This window comes from Anser brachyrhynchus, assembly GCF_964034855.1.
Source record: "Anser brachyrhynchus genome assembly, chromosome: 7".
In the NCBI taxonomy this organism is placed as follows: domain Eukaryota; kingdom Metazoa; phylum Chordata; class Aves; order Anseriformes; family Anatidae; genus Anser; species Anser brachyrhynchus.
In genome coordinates this window covers 41,440,091-41,456,051 of record NC_137701.1, presented here as the reverse complement: position 1 = coordinate 41,456,051, position 15,961 = coordinate 41,440,091, and the positions used below count along the sequence as shown (strand labels likewise).

General features: G+C 46.8%; 1 protein-coding gene across 7 annotated transcripts in view; it reads left to right on the top strand.

Moving 5' to 3' along the window:
• Positions 1–15,961, top strand: part of ACVR1C (activin A receptor type 1C) — a 40,322-nt gene that overhangs the window by 10,579 nt on the left and 13,782 nt on the right. For 2 of the 7 annotated variants that reach the window (XM_080600056.1, XM_080600055.1), the window contains one exon: positions 6,815–7,045. In XM_080600056.1, the coding sequence (XP_080456182.1) occupies positions 6,892–7,045 (154 nt within the window). In that variant the 5' untranslated portion in view covers positions 6,815–6,891. Of the gene's footprint in view, positions 1–5,055; positions 5,178–6,115; positions 6,306–6,814; positions 7,046–8,662; positions 15,455–15,961 lie in introns of those variants that run through there. The other 5 variants (XM_080600054.1, XM_080600057.1, XM_080600060.1 and 2 more) reach the window with 5 other exon arrangements.

Sequence of the window (15,961 nt, the reverse complement as noted above, 5' to 3'; positions counted from 1 at the left end):
TCAGCTGATCCCATTCTTCTTCTCAATACAACGCAAAGTTTCTGTATGACGCTACAGAGAAGAGCCTAGTTTCTAAATTCCTCGTCCCCCTTGCCACCTGCCCAGTGCCCCTTCCCAGCTGCCGGGTGCCCTTCGGAGTGGAGCTGGGGCTGACCCCGTGTGCTGGGCGGTGGCGGTGGGTCTGCTGGCACCTCCTGATGGCAAGCCTTCCCTGTGGCAGCAGCGAGCTGCTGTACGGCCCCGGTTCTCTCCCCTCTGGTTTCACTCTCCTCTGGCTGCGGGTCGCTCGGCGCGGTGAGGCTCCTTCGCGATGCTCTGAAGTCAGGTGTAATTTTTCTGTCCTCAGCAGGTCTTACTGCTTCATTATCGGTGCCCCTTTCCAGATCACTGGAGCACATTGAGCACCGCACATTTCTGCAGAGATAACGGCCTCTTGCTGTGAAAACTGACAGCTTTTCTCCCTACCTTTTATCTTAGCTGTTACGAGATAAACAGGATAACCCCTGGTTAAAAGATGGAAACAGCTCTGCCTCATGGCAGCAAAGTTTCTTTTCACGTAGTTGATGTTTGTTTTCAAATTTCGTTTTGAATGCTCTACTGCCCTGTAATCACAATGTGAAACTGCTGACTTTTGTGGATAGGGACAGATTATGACTTAATGGAAGATTGATGCTGCATTAATCTGTACAGTAAAGAGTCAGTATTAAATGTAAAACCTGTGGTCCAGAGGAGGTAGCAAGTTCCATCTTCCCCATAGTTCTTAGCTTATACTTCTAGCCCCACACTATTAGTCAGCTTATGCCAAATATATGCTCTATTTTTTCCATTTAACTTTTGAAGTTGCACTACATCTATCTACTTGTTTCAATTGTTAGCTGCTTTCATTAAGCTGGTGCCTAAACTCTTTCTTCCATCTGTTGTTTACATGTAACATCACTCTTGTTCCTCAGATAACTAGTGATTCATGTATTTGAAGCTGACACTTGAGAGAAAAAAGCCTTTTGTGCATCTTTGTGTTAATTTGTTTGGAATCCAGTGCTGGTTCAGTTCTTCCTGCTGCGTAAGTTAGGTTCACAGGGTGTTTGCCTGTACTGTGCATTTTCTAAAGGTTGCCCTGAAAACTAAAAATAAATTTAAAAAATGTTGTTTTCTTATATAAGTCATGTAGGTTACTTTCTGCTCTGATGAGCAAATAATTCTGTCTTTGATTCACAGTGGGTCACATCCAAGAAATTACTGGATAGCCTCAATTCCTATTGCAACAACAGGAGAAAAAAAATCCTTAAAAACTACTGATGGCTTAAAAATTCTAAAACGAGGGGGCACCTGTTCCATGTGGTCTCTATATCTAAAAGTTTCTTTCCTTGTGTCCTTGGCGGTCTGTGAACCAACCTGACTGTTCCCTGCCAGGCTGTTTGTTTGTCCTGCCGTCGGTGTGGATCTGGACAAGCACCACGCTTCTCTGCGGAGGGCAGGAAGCAGCACGTGCCGCTGTCGGGATCCCTGCCCATGGGCGCGGGGGAACCGTTGGTCTGGGGGGGCCCTGGGGAGCTCCCGGTAGCCGCTGGTAACCCTGCCTGGATGCCTGGCATAGCTCTGCGAGGCCGGGAAGCGTTTCAGTTGTCCACTTTCTCCTAATTTCTCAACACGAGAATACAATCTTTTAAGGGAAATGTTGTCACGCTTGAGTAAATAACGGAGTCGCGTTAGCTACTGCGTTGAGTGCCTTATTTTGAAATGTTAGGAACGCATTCTCCTCCTGCCTCTTTGATCCTTTTCCTTTAACTCCTTCGCCATCCCCTTGTCCTACCTCTCGCTGGCGCGGCACCCCAGCAGCGCCGCGCGCCTTCCCCAGGCCTTCTCGGCAGCCCTGGCGCGGCCGCACCGTCAGGTGGGGACTTGGAGGAGGAAGCGCAGCTCAGGAGCGAGGTCGGCTCGAGCACTGGGTGCGATGGGCAGGGCAGGGCAGGTCTGTCGTCTGCTGCCCCCGGTCCGTGGGGGCTGCGCCGAGCGTCCTGCCAGCCCCTCTGGGACAGCCGCGGGGGAAAGGAGGGCAGAAACTGGATGTGTAGTGAGAGAGCTTGACTTCATGTAGCCACTGGATTGTAGAACTGAATATGGACAAATTTTTTTCTGCTCATAAAAAGAGAAGGATAATAGAGGAAGCTGTCACAAACAGAGTGGATCAGCATGGATAGGTCACGAGTTCCGGCGAGTCGCCTGTCCCTGAGCGTTGGCGGGGGGGAGGCTGAGGAGGCTGCACAAGGCTGTGACAGACATGGCGAGAGCTGATGGCGGATGCTCTGCCGTGCACTGCCGTGGTTACGTTTTAAGGTGATCTTTCTGCTCTGTTAACAGTGGATTCTTGGTGTACATAAATGTTGGAAATGAGGTCAGATACTTGAATCTGCTTTGGGTATTCTATCCTGAGCTCTAAAGGAGAAATTAGCCAGTAGCACAGGCAGGTATCTGGGGAATCTTGCATGTCTGTTTTTTTTTTTTTTTTCTCCTTTCTTTTCTTTAGATGTATCAGTTTTTGAGATATTTATTCCTTCTTCTGTAAACGTTATGGATGACTGTTCAAGAGATCAGCGACGTTATCACTTTCCTATAATTTCAGACTGTTAAACTTGACAGGCACTTCTTATTGTAATGTCTGCCAAACACTTAATTTCTGTTCGTTTTTTCCATGTTGGATACCTGCTTCTGGATGGATTACATTTAAAAGAGATCTATGTATATTTTCTAGGAGGAAAGAGTATCATCTTGCCCACAATTCAGACTCTAATCTTGTCTTCGAATAGATGTAGTTGGTTTGGTTGTTGTTTGAGCAAGGACTTGAAACTGGGCAGCATTTAACCTCGGGTGAGCAGTGGCAGAAGAGACAACACCAGGAAAACCTGAACTGCAGGCAGGAGGGGGCAGGCAGCGCAGATTGCAAGCCTCGGTAGAGCCCCTTTGCATCTGGTCAGTAACAAAGACGTGCGGAGCCTTCGTTCTTGCTGCCCCCTCTGCTGCTCCAGTTCTCACCCGGGTGTCCCCTGGACATCTGTCAGCACAGACTTGCTCCGTCCCGGGGCACCTCGGTTTAGGGGCCTTGGCTGGAGGAGCTGACCTGCAGGCTGGTGCAGAGCGGCAGGGCATTGCTGAGGGCAGGGAAACCTCTCCCTGGTGCCTGCCAGCACATCGCTGCGCTGCCCCGCAGGGAGAGCGCCAGACCTCGCGTGGTGGGGAGTGATGGGACTGGGCCTGATGAAACGGGGACTGACAGGTCGAGGGGGGCTAACGCTGCAGCTGGCAACCTGGTAGGAAAGAAAGCGTGACTGAGAGCGAGTAATAAAGAAGGAGCTGGGAGACTGTGAAGGAAGAGATGTGTGGACGGGGAGGATGCTTCGATGAGTCTTTGGGAACCGGTGGGGCGTGAATTGTGAGCGTGAGCCCTCTTGGGAGGAACAGAGGCGATCAGAGGGTGCCACGAAGGGGAGCTGCAGGCAGTCCCGTGATGAGGTCCCTGTGATGAGATGGCAGTGGGGGCCTGCAGCTGCCTGAGGGGGGGAAAAGGGACAGGGAGGTGGGGATGGGCATGGGCTGAGAGTCAGGACCAGAACAGAGAGCTGGAAGGAAGTGTGCTGGGAAGCACCGGCTGGAGACTGCTCTTGCTAGAGCAGTGGTTCACAGCTTTTTTCAAAGGAGTGCTGAAAAAGACAGCAGTGCTCGTGTGGCAGGACACACACATGTTGTAATGTTTTTTTAGGATGTAATGTTTTGGGTGTGGACAAGTTCTGCTCTCTGTGCTCTTCCACCTCTTCCAAACTGAACTTAGTGTTCCCATCAAAACTTCGTGTGTATCTTTCATGACTTCTGTGTCCTTGGTATTTCTGAATGAGAAGGAGTGCTGGTAGAGCCGCCTTGGGCTCCAGGACTTCGTGGTCTCCAGAGAGCAAAAAAATTCTCTGGGAGTATCGAGTTCCCTGTGCTCCTTTCCCTGCTCCTCCCAGCTTGTCATCTCCTTTCACTTTCAGAAGCAATGACATTGTGGTTGGGCTGTACTGACAATATTTACCAAAAAGCTTTTTCTTTTTGTTCTACTTGATATAATGGCTTCTTGCAGAAGCAGCTCTGTGGGGAATAGCCCTTATTTCCATAGGTTCATGAACTTTCAGTTGTGGGCAGTAAATTGGACAAGTCAGTTTCAAGCAAAATATTCAGAACAAATAGGAAAAATGGGCTTAGACTCTTTCTTTCGGGCAGTCTCTGAATACAGCAGTAGGAAATACTGATCTTGTGGTGGCACTCTGCTTTTCCTGCAAGCGAGCTGACCGTCAGACCAGTCTGCACTTGTGACTTCCAGCCACCCCTGGTTGCAGACAGGCTCGAGGGGGAAGAAATAAAGACCCTTTATTCGGGAAATAAGAGACAATCTTAGCTTGGTCAGAGTGGGGTTGCAGAGCCTCTTACACACTCTTTTCTCATCCTGTGTTCATGGTGCTCAGCGGAATGCCCTTGGAGCTGTTCAGGAACTGCAGTGACAGTTTTGATTAGCTCTCCTTTCAAGCAATCCACGAAATGTCAGGATATAGATAAAGCAGTTATCTACTGTGGATGACATTGGAAAGACCATTTCCTATTTTATTTTTAGCCCATGAGAAGGTGGGGGAAAAGAGCATAATGGCATATCTGAATCACTGAAGACACTTGCAACAGTCATTTATTTTCATTTCCTCAAGTAATCCTTTTATTTTGCAGCATTGATGACGATGTCTGTTTCTCTTCTGCCAGGTCTCTTTTTTCTTTGGATCTGATGAGTCTTGCTCCTGGCATCTCTTCCAGGACTATGTCTGTACCGAAGATTCACCTGTTCCTGTTGCTGGGTGATTGTGCTCACTCCCCTGCGCAGAGAACACTGAAACAGACATGCAGTGATGCGGTTCCTGGCATATCCTGCATCCAGGATAAACATGAACATATGGTGCCAAGGAAGTTTGTTGCGGGCCCGAGATGAAGATAAACACTACAAGCTGTTATTTCAGAAGGGTAGCATAGGATGAAGATTGTTGTAAAGAAAACAAATAGTGTTACAGAAACAAAAATTGGATTCATACTGACATCTGTCAGGGCTTCTTGGCTCACCCGAAGAGGCTGCTTGAGCTGCGAGTCCCCTTAGTCCTGCTGCAGCTGTAGGTCACCTCGCATTCTTCCTCACACATGGGTGTGGGACACGATAAATTGCACGGAGGGCTGGGGCACTCTCATGGAAATTAATCTTTTGTCGGCTGCCAGCTTGGGGCAATGGCAGAGTCTGATTTAGCTCCCAGTTTGGACAGGGAAATGCAACATAATAAGAAATGCATCATCTGTTAGCCTGCACTGCCTTGTTGAGCACTAGTTAGCAATCAGAGAAAGCCCGTCTGTTCCTGGTGGCCCTTCTAGATTCTAGTCATCTCATGACTTTCCTTTCTGAGATGTCTGTTATCTTTAAGTAAAAGAAAACGTGTTCCATGCCCCCACCTAGTTCCCAAAGAAACAGAATGGATGCATGGATTTTTTTTTTTTGTAGACTTTATCTCCTGTCGGTAGAGCAGTGTTTGATCTTGCAGAGTGAAGGTGGTGGCCTTCCTGGTGAAGGCATGCAGAATGCATTTTGGGGACCCTGTGGTAGGGTAGGAACTAAGTCAAAAGAAGAGATCAAGTCTCTGTACTCTAAAATGTTTTTTTTCTTTTTTTTTTTTCTTTTACCAGAAAAAAAATAATCATATAAAGTGCAGTTAAGGAAGGGTTTCCTGTAGAAACTGCATTCAGCCCAAGGTTAAGATGCGTTGCTTACCATATCACTGCTAATATGGGTTCCTAAACTTGTCATGAAGAAAGTAAAATTTTTTTCTTATTGAGCAAGTGAAGAAAACAAGGAAGGCAAAAAACCTGTCAGCATCTGGTGTTTCATTGAGATGATATGGCTTGGGTTCACTGCCCTTCTTCCAAGAAAGAGCTGATAAAGCCTGAAAATGTAGTAGTTACTGATTAAATGTTTTACAAAATCAGATAAAAGCACATGACGATATGGTTAAAAGCATGTAATACTTAGCAGACACCTGACTTTTGCACAAACAGAAATTGGGCAACCATTTGCACGTCTGAAAAAAGTGCATCGTTTCAGAGGACGTGGGGGAGAAAAGGCCGTCGCTGCTGCCTGTGTGTGCCTGTAGGGAGGTGTGTGCCAGAGTGTCCCGTCGCGCCTTGGTGCTTCCTCAGTCCCATTGCTCCGAGCCAGCCGGTTCTCCACAAGGCTGCGTGTTGGAAGCCTGCAGGTGCCTGGCTGGCACAGATGAGAAATGGATGCTTTTTGGGAAGTCCACAGTCACATAAATGGCAGCTGTTGATATTATTTAAAATTCAGTACCTAATGCTGTGGCTAAATATACGTTCTGACACTGAGCAGTGTGCGCATGTGCTTGTCATGAGACTTACAGATGTTGCACCAAGTCTGTGAGAGCTGAAGACTCAAATCTCTGTCTCCCCATTTAAGCAAAAGACAGCTTCCCCAGAAGTTTGTTCAGGGGTGTCAGTCTTCTCCACCATGTGTGAGAGATGCTGTAAGCTCTCCTGCGACTGAGGGCACACGGTTCAAATGCTGCTCAGCAGTGGGTGCTGGGGATGTCTGCTGTCGGGTGCCTCCTGCCGCCCCAAGCCCCTTGGCCAGTGTGGGCTCCTGCTGGTCGTGCCCGGCCCTGGCCGCCCATGGGTGCTCCTGACCAAAGGGCCAGCCTTGGCGAGATGGCCCCAGTCTTCTCATGGAAAATGGAATTGTATTTTTCAGGTCTCAAGTGCGTGTGCCAGCTGTGCGAGCACACAAACTTCACCTGCCAAACAGAGGGAGCGTGCTGGGCTTCGGTCATGCTGACCAACGGGAAGGAAGAAGTGGTCAAGTCCTGTGTCTCCCTTCCGGAGCTGAACGCTCAAGTCTTCTGCCACAGTTCCAAAAACATCACAAAAACCGAGTGCTGCTACACAGACTTCTGCAACAACATCACCCTCCGCCTGCCCATAGGTACGTACTGCCTGAATGCAAAGTGATGTGCAAGTGCTTTGTGATGGCATGGGAGCTGCAGAAACCTTGGGCAGAGAGCACGGCTGTGAGAGCAGCTAATTTGGATTTTAAAGGCTAGCTGTAAAAGCAAAAGCTGTTTTTTCCCAACTCAGGAAAAACTAAATTGTGACTATGTTTGGGGAAAAGGAAACTTCTCACATTGTCTTAGATGTTCCAGACACTGTCTTTTGTATCCCAGGAGCTGTTAACCATGAAGACAAAAGGAGGTTGTCACCTTACAGATCTTTATAGGCTGGGGCATCTTAAGTGAGTTTGTGGTTTGACTTGGCATTAGTTTAGATCTTGGGAAGGTTTTGGCTGGCATACAGGGGCTTCTCATGTGGCATGGATCAGCAACTCACTGCAGCTGCAAATTGGTGGTTGTGGGGAGCTGAGCACCCTGTGTTGCTGAGCAAGCGGATCATGTGTTAACTGGTGCTTTGCCAGGAGATAATGAGGACCTTACAGCCTAAGATATACAGCCTAAAACGTCTCTGCAGCCAGTGTAGAAGATCTGCATTAGATAGGTTGGGTAAGAATTCAGACTAGGGAGGTGTGGAAAGAAGGCAGTTGTAGACACTTATGAATGGCATGTGGGAAACCCAGCCCCTGCTTTTGGCCAGATGAGGGTCTGGATGCTCGGTGAGCCTGCACCAGGATGAAGCAGCCCCGGCACGTGGGGAGCTGCTCTCCCTGTTCCCCTTGCGCAGCCTGCGTCCTGCCTTCCTGGCCTGGATCGCCCAGCAGCTGCTGCAGGTCGTGCAGGCACGTCGCTGTGTTGGAAGCCGCATCTGCAGCTGTGTTGTGACGGGCAGGGGACAGGAGTGACGTGGGCTTGTGTGGTACCTAGGGCTGGCTTGGCGGGGGCGAGGAGAGACGCAGGATACAAAGTCGTTGCTGGGGGAAATACTTACGTTTCAGCAATTTTGTAAGTCTGTCTTCAGCTTTTGGCTTCTGCAATTCATTTTAGCGGCTTGTAGGGCAGCTTTTGTTCTGTGTTAAATCGGTGTCATTGATTCTTGCCCAGCAGACACAGGAAGGTGTGAGATTCCTGGTTCCACTGAGAGGGAGGAAAAAGATTTATGCTTCCAGGAGCTCTGTATATTACACAGTCGGTGCAATACTCAAGTCTGTCAGATTCAGAACTGTGGTAAAGTTGATTTGGTCCATTTTAAAAACATATTTACACTATTTTTAGATTTAATTATTGATAATATACTTCACTTTTCTCTCTAGTAAAACTTGTGCTTTATCCAAGCTTTTTTGAATCAGCTGTCAAATCTACTACTTCAACAAACGATACCTTTATATGTATAGTTACAGTAGTGAGAGATGTTACAGATAAGAAAGATGTAAAGTAATACATAATTTACAGTTGTAATTTGCACTTCATTTGCTATTGTAGAGTAGCTAACAGAATTAAAACCATCCGTTTCTGTGAGCATTTGATACTTAAGATACAGGAGGGCAGACTCAGCTGTCAGTGAGGGGAAGGACTCCCGAAAAGTCAGATTCCTAGAGGGGGCACTGAAGGAGATGGGCTTGGGGAGGGAGGGCTGGGAGACTGCAGCTGGGGGGGGAGGGGGTGATGGCGTGCGAGGAGACCCATTTAGGGGACACTTAGTGCCATGTCAGCAGAGACACTCGCTACTATGCAAGTAGTGGTAGTACGAGTTGACTGAGTGGTGTGCAGATGGATGGATGAGCATTTTAAATCTCTTATCCGTGGAGATGCAATCCACTCTGGTTTTTCAAGCCCATTCGCATGCTGTGTTACTTCTCTTCTTCAGTTCATTGTTGCCTTGCTGTCGTCTCCATGCTGAAGACGTTTTTGGCTCAGGGCCTGCAGACCCCGCAGGACAGTGCCTGTGCCTGCCGCAGGTGATGTGTGCGTGGCCCAGGTACCTGCACCTGAGGGGAGCAGCGGTGGGAGCCTGCAGAGCCTGTGGGATCACCCAAAGGGAGTGTGGCCGGGCTGGCCCTGGGGACTGTCGGTGTCTGGTGCTGACTGGGGGGCTGGGCGCTGCCGGAGGGGGGTTGGCTCCCACGAGCATCCCCTGAGCACCTGGGCTGGGTAGCGGCCTCTTGGCTGGGGGGCTGCTCCGCTGTGTCCAACCTGACCTAAGGAGTAAGGGTTTTTTGGGTATATGTCTTTTGGTCAACAACAGAAGGGAGATATTAATAGTAGTTATGCTCTAGAGAAGCAAAAGCTTGTACCTGTTCGGGTTGGGATGCTGGAAACTTGGGAGAAAGCTGTAATTTTTAGATGGAGTGGAGGCTTGTCTGTCTTCCTAACACTTGAACTAGTAGTTGCAAAACCTCTGGTTACGTGTTTCAGTACCAGAGAAAGTTACTTAATTTTTAGCCTGAGCCCTTTGCTCTAAACATTTGGGGGAATTCACGTTAGTCAAAAGTTTACAGCACCAATGTTATTTGCTTGCTGGTCTTGCTGGACAGCCCTTTTCCAAATAATTAACATTATTTGAAAGCTTTATTTAGGCTCCAGCAAGAATAAACTTTCTTAAGGGTATTGCTGAGTATGTAGGCGAAAGAGCTGGGCTGCAGGAGATGGGGTTGTGTCGGGCCCACTGTGCTGCAGGAGGCCTTGAGCTGGAGGGAGGCCTGCGGGCCGCGGGGAAGGCTTTGGCTGCTGCTACCTCTGCTGCCTCGGTGGGGGGGGTCCTTCGCTGAGTGAGATTCTGTTTCCAAAGCAACTTTTAGGCTACTCCTTGCTCAGCTTGCATCTTTTCTTCTTTCGTTTCAGTCCTATGTAATACTTGGACATTATAATTGAGGTCTTGGACTCATCACTGAGGAAAGAAATGTAAAATGGGGGCACCGTAGCAAGTAACCAGTAGGCACTGCAACTATCAGCTGGTGTGATTAACAAAATAAAGCAAACCAGAGGAAGTTCTAAGTTTAGTGATCAGTCCAGGATCTTGCTGAAGTGGTAAAAGTTTCATTTCCACTGCTGTGTAAGGATCAGGCTAGGATTCACACAGCCGGGACTTGTGAAAGGGCTCTGCTCAGGGTGTGCTCATTTAAGTCCCCAGAGAGAAGTGGTTGGTCCAGCAGCCCACGTGTAGTGGGCTTCATCCTCTGGCACATCACCACACGCCTCCTGAATGGCTGTTCTCGTGTTGGCTGTCCCTTGCCAGCGGTGGCAGGTAACCAAGCCACTGCGTCTGTCCATTGGTGCCTCACTTGGCCATGCAGGCTCTCTGGTCTTTAACATATAGCTGCTTTGTCAAGATGCTAATTTAGGCCAGCCCGCCTACCACCACCCTCTCTTTAAAAGAGTAAATTTTGGTACCTGGTACAGACATCTTAATATGAGAGTTAAATGTATATCAACATGTATTTCCACTCTGCAGATCCTGGTTTAAGAGTAGAACACATGGATATGGAAAATTTGCCATTAGGCAGGATTAAATTTCACTGAGGAGAAGTGTTGGGAAGGTCCAGGGCAGGGCACATCCCTGCCAGGATGTGCAGGAGCTTCTGCAGGCTCTTCCCACCCAGTTCCTGCAGCCCCCACCAGCCCGGGGGCCCAGGCCTCTCCAGCAACTTTTTTCCGCGCCCACCCGCTTCAGCTCGGCTGCGTGTTAATTACCAAGGGCTCGTGGTGTGAAATACCAAGAGTGACTGGGAAACAATAAAGTGACGTGCACCGTGAGGATCTCTGAGGCAGAAAGCAATTTGTTTTTTATCTGATTGCCCGCGCATGAATTTCCACGGTAAGGCTGCAGGTGGCATTGCGTGCCTCATTCAGCAGCAGAGCTGTCCTTGCTGTGTCGTGTGCGAGAGGAGGTTGCTCTTGTTCCGAGTTGGGGTTTTTACCATGTGTAAGAAAAGAAACATTTCTAAGGGCAGATGCAACCTTCATATCTGCTTTTTATATACTTGTCATGGATTTCATCGCAATATTTTTGCATTAACAGGTTATATATTTCAAAGTGCAGGACTGGTTTTCAGTAATTAGGGTTTTTCTGTGTTACCCTGAATTTATTTCCAGTTTTCTTCTACTTAAACTACAACACTTTCTGCCCAAGCCGGTGACCCGAGAGGACCTTTCTCTGTCAGTGGGGTGTCGTATCAGGTCTACAGAAAATGGCCTGCATGCTGCTTCCTTGCTGGTTCTTTCGATGAATGTGTCTGTCTACGAGAAATTGCCTGTGTTCACCTCAGCATGTTGCAGACTGTTTTAAGGACTTGCTACTAAGATCTTGAAGACTTCCTCAAGTTGTAGACTGGTGTCTCACAGGGCTATCAGACCGTATTTCAAATTAGGGAGATGGTCCTTGTGATCTGTCCCCACCCCGCTTGTGAGAGGGCTTTTGCCCCCTCACAAGCCTGTTTATAGGTGACAGACCTCTACCTGCAGCCCTGGGGCAGGTGGCTGGAGGTTCTCATAACTCGATGCTTACATTTGGTTGTGGTGGAGGGCGGTGTTTGAGCCCAGCATGGCTCAATACATACAGGCTGGGGAACTTGTTTCCCATCTCTTCTCCAAAGCAGCAATGTTGGTGTTGGCTTCAGTCACCTCCTTCGGTGGAGGCGGTGACTCAATAACTGTTGAACCCAAGCCTGAAGGTTCAGACTTCTTAGGCTTGTTACCAGGTGCAGGAATCAGGGCTTTCTTGACCTCGCATGTTGTCTGTTTATAGATGCGTGGGAAAAGTTCACATGACTGTCATTCTAAACTCTTGATCTCAAAACACCTAGTGATGCTGAATATTAAGTCTCTGTCTTTACAGATACTGAAAACTGAGGCTGGATGGGCACTGGTAGCTTTGCAAACTTGTCACAGGGTTATGGGCTTTCAGACCAGCCTGCTTTCAGTGACTGCCTAAAGAAAACCTCGACCTCTATGAGAAGGAAGTTGGTGATGTGTTCAGACTGTACAATAACACACCTGTGAGTTGGTGGGAAAAGCCAACACAACAAAAAAGTCTCTGTAAAAGCTTTAATTCTAAAGCTTTTTTTTTTTTTTTTTTCCCCTCTCTCTTCAAATTTACCCCTGTGGTTCCAGCAAAAAGCGCCACACTGCTAGAATGATATCTGTGCTCACTCTGGGGTCCTGGCGGTGCAGCATCTCTAGACTTTGAGATGAAAAATGTATTGTTCTGTATTTATATGATGGAAAATGAGTCAGAGGAGTGGGGAGGCTTTATGGAACAAGATTAAGATACCAGTGGAATTAACAAACTGAATTATAAGTAACTTGCCAGCTCTTCTCTTTACTGTCATTGCCCAAACTGTGCAGTCACAAAAGGCACTCATATCACCTACAGAGGTACACAGCAGGATGAAAGAAAGTGGAATATAGAACAAATCCTAAGAACAAAAATTCCTTGGACATATTCATATTGATAAGAAAGATGATTTGTACTAGCTAGACTAATTACCAGGCAATATTTCTCTCTCTTTTTTTAATATCGTCTGCATGTTTGTTTTTTTTTAATGAACAAATAATTACTTTTCACTATATTTACCTCTTTGAAAATCCCTAAAGACATTAAAACCTTTTTAGGTGAATGGAATGCACAGATTTATTTATATTCAAGAAGTCAGATACTGCTGTACTAGTTCATAAGGTACGCAGTAATCCAGAAAATTAGGAGAATCAGCCTTCAACTAATACCTTTCTGAATGAAATCAAGTATTTGAAAATATATTATAAGGGAAATACGTTCAATTGTTTAAATGTAAGAAAAAGCAGTAACTGTTTTCTGTAACTTAAAGGAGAAAAAAAAAATCCATATTAAGGAACATGGTTATAAAGGATCCTGAAGGGCAGATGTGTGAGCAGGCTGCCCTGCTGGTCAGGGTTCAGGGCAAAGCTCTGGCTTTCCCTTTTCTTTATTCTTGGCATTCATTGTCTGTTATTGAACACAATGTAAAGGTTTCTCTTTGTTTTCCCAGTACTAACATCATCAAGAATAGCTTAGAAGGAAGGTGCAGAGAGAGCGAAGAGACAAAAGACAATTATTTCACTAACTTTTCTAAAATGTTTAGTGATGGATAAAAATAGGGAGGATGAGGAATGCAACAAAAAGAAAAGAGGAAGGGAAATATTTTGGTATATATTTTTGCTCTTCTTTGAGGCCACTTTGTTTCTTCTGAACTGATGGGTTTGGAAGCCAGCACCAGAGTCCAATGCCAACACTAACAGCTTGTGTTACTACTCTGCTGCAGTGCAATAGCAGAAACTTCATTTAGTTGATTGTTTTCTGTTTTGAGTTTTTGACAAAAAAGATGATGTCCGCTGTGGCACGGACATCAGGACAGAGGTCAGGAGTAGAAAAGGAAGGGGGAGGAAGAGCTGCTGCTGACCAGCTTCCACCTGGACCCCGGGGCCCTGCAGCCTGCTAGTGTCTGGCTGAGCTGGCCAGGAAGCTCTGGAGCAGCCGTGATCGCTGGGACCTGTTTAGGAGCGCTGGATCCAGTAGCAGCTGTCCTGAAGACCTTAGCCTCTAAATTATACACGTTCTCTGCCTGGCCATTAGGAGGTTAGCTGCTTGTGACTCAAAGCACAGCTGCTCAGCATGGATTGTAGTGTGGTGCAGAGCTGCTCAGAGATTAAAATAACCGCATGAGATGCACTAAACCTGTTCCCTTTCCATGTTTATCCAATTTGGTGCTGTACCACTGATGCAATTCTTAGGATAATCTCCCAGTTGGACCGATCTGAAGTTCTCCTTGAAAAAGGTCCTGTAGGCAGAGCTGCAGCCTGTCATAGCTGCTCTGTGAATGTGTAATTTGGCAAATATTTCACATGCTGTTGAACATCTTGGCTGTCCCAGGTTCATGTTCTCCAGAGGAATTTGTAAGAACACAGCCATTTGAAGAGAAGGCAGGGGAAGGGACAGGGAGTAGGGGAAATAGGAATTTAGGTAATGCATCTGTTTGTCTTGCAGCTGTATCCCTGATGGCTTTGCTTGAATCTCCAGATCCTTCAGCAGACCTTTCCTAGATGATTTCTGAATGTCCTAAAAGGGATGGTAGAGTTTGCAGTCATGGTGGAGACTGGGGAAACTTGATTTTAGTCTCTAGTCCAGATTATGTATTTTTGAAATTGTTTAAAAATACTCTGTACATCTGATTAGAGCTCTGCATTAGATACAATATATTTTCTTACAGCGTTGGAAAGAATGCATATTTTTTTCCACCTGAGTAGTTTAGGAACTTAAATATGAATAGTTTAGGGCTTTTAGAAGTCTAAAGGTTGCCATTATATGTTAAAAAACAGGAAAATGCTGCTGTGTGTGAGAATGTCTTTTCCGTTGGAGGAAAAATAACCTTTTTTTTTCTTTTTTTTTTTTCTTCTGCCTAAAAGCACTCTTTTATTTACACAACTTGGAATATAATTGTACCATATTGTGAAATTGCTAAAGATTGCCAGATGTGCTATTTTTGTTTCATGCATGGCAACATGTCTTCAGGGTCTATTCTTGATCAGTAAGTCATTGAATAATACATTAGAAATAAGATTGCAAAACATTTTGATTAATGGTGTTGATTTAATAGTTTTAGGTAGTCATGAGAGATTTTCTTATTTCCCAAAGTGTTTAACATTGCACAACTGCTGTAAACATTACCACACTTATTTGGTGATTTTGTCTTAAATTACTGTTTGTACCTTGTGCGCTGTGTATTTTGCGCTTGTGCTATTCATCACTCCTTCGGCATGCGGCTTTGCTGTGGGGAGCCGCAGGGGATGGGGATGGCGGTGTCCCAGCCCAGCACCAGCGGGACATTGCAGGGCACGGTGGCGGTGCCTCCTGCAGGACGCCGTGCCGCGAGGGGTCAGCACTTGAAGACGGCCTGCGACCGAGCGTGAAGCAGAAAGCACAACGCTGGCAATTCTCAAGTCTCCCGTGTGTGCTCTGTGAAGAACTGGAAGGGGTTTGAGTAGTTGCCAGCAGCCTTCATCTACGCTTTGGTACAGCCAGTAGACTAAGGGAGGACAAATGTGGTCTCCAGCTGACTCCTTCCAAGAACCTTCTCTAGACAGTCAGGATCTCTTCATTTCCCAGGAACCTGGTGGAGACCCCGTGCAAACTGCCCTGGATGCCTCAGCTCCCAGTCTCACCGCTACCTCGCCTCCTGCATTTGAGCGCTCTCAACTTCAGCAGCATCCCAGAGGAGACCTGTAAGCATCACTGAGCTTGATTTTATTCTGAACAACTGTTACTGCCTAAGTCATGCCTAAGTTGGCATCTGTTTGTGTTCCTGATTCTGGATGTTACCTTCCTGAGTGGATGTGAGAGTGCTTAAGTTTTGCTTTTGCCTCACTGACGTCTCACTCTGAGTCCCCAGGATGGCCGTGAGCATCTTTGTGTCCCCTCGCCCATCCTCCTGTGTGAGGCAAGTTTTCTTTTGCTCTGTGCCCAAGGAGGTCAAAATGTGCCTGTTGGCCTGCTGTACTTGCTGTGTCCCTGCTAGACCTGCCAGCTTCTCCAGCCTGCCCCACTGCTTGCCTGGCTCCCAAAGCACCGTGCTGAGAGGGAAATATCTTTAAAAATTAAGTTATGCAAAGTTCTCTCAGCCTGCACTGCTATTGTTTAGCAATACAAATTATGCTTTATATTCAGTAAAAATGTCAGGTCACTTTGGTGCTACAATTTGAGACATTTTTTTTACTGATAAGAATAGTTTTGTTTTTTTCTTAAAGACATGCTGAGTGATTTTTTTTTGGTGCTCCAAAATTCTGCCATAAAACCTCTTTTGTACAATGTATAACCAGTGCACTGAAAGTTCAGAAATTTTCATGTCCCCACTCCAGAAGCCCCAGATGGATTGCTGTGCCATTTAGTTCTGTTTGCAAATCTGTACACCAAACCTAGATTTGCAGAATGTATGACATAGAATTGT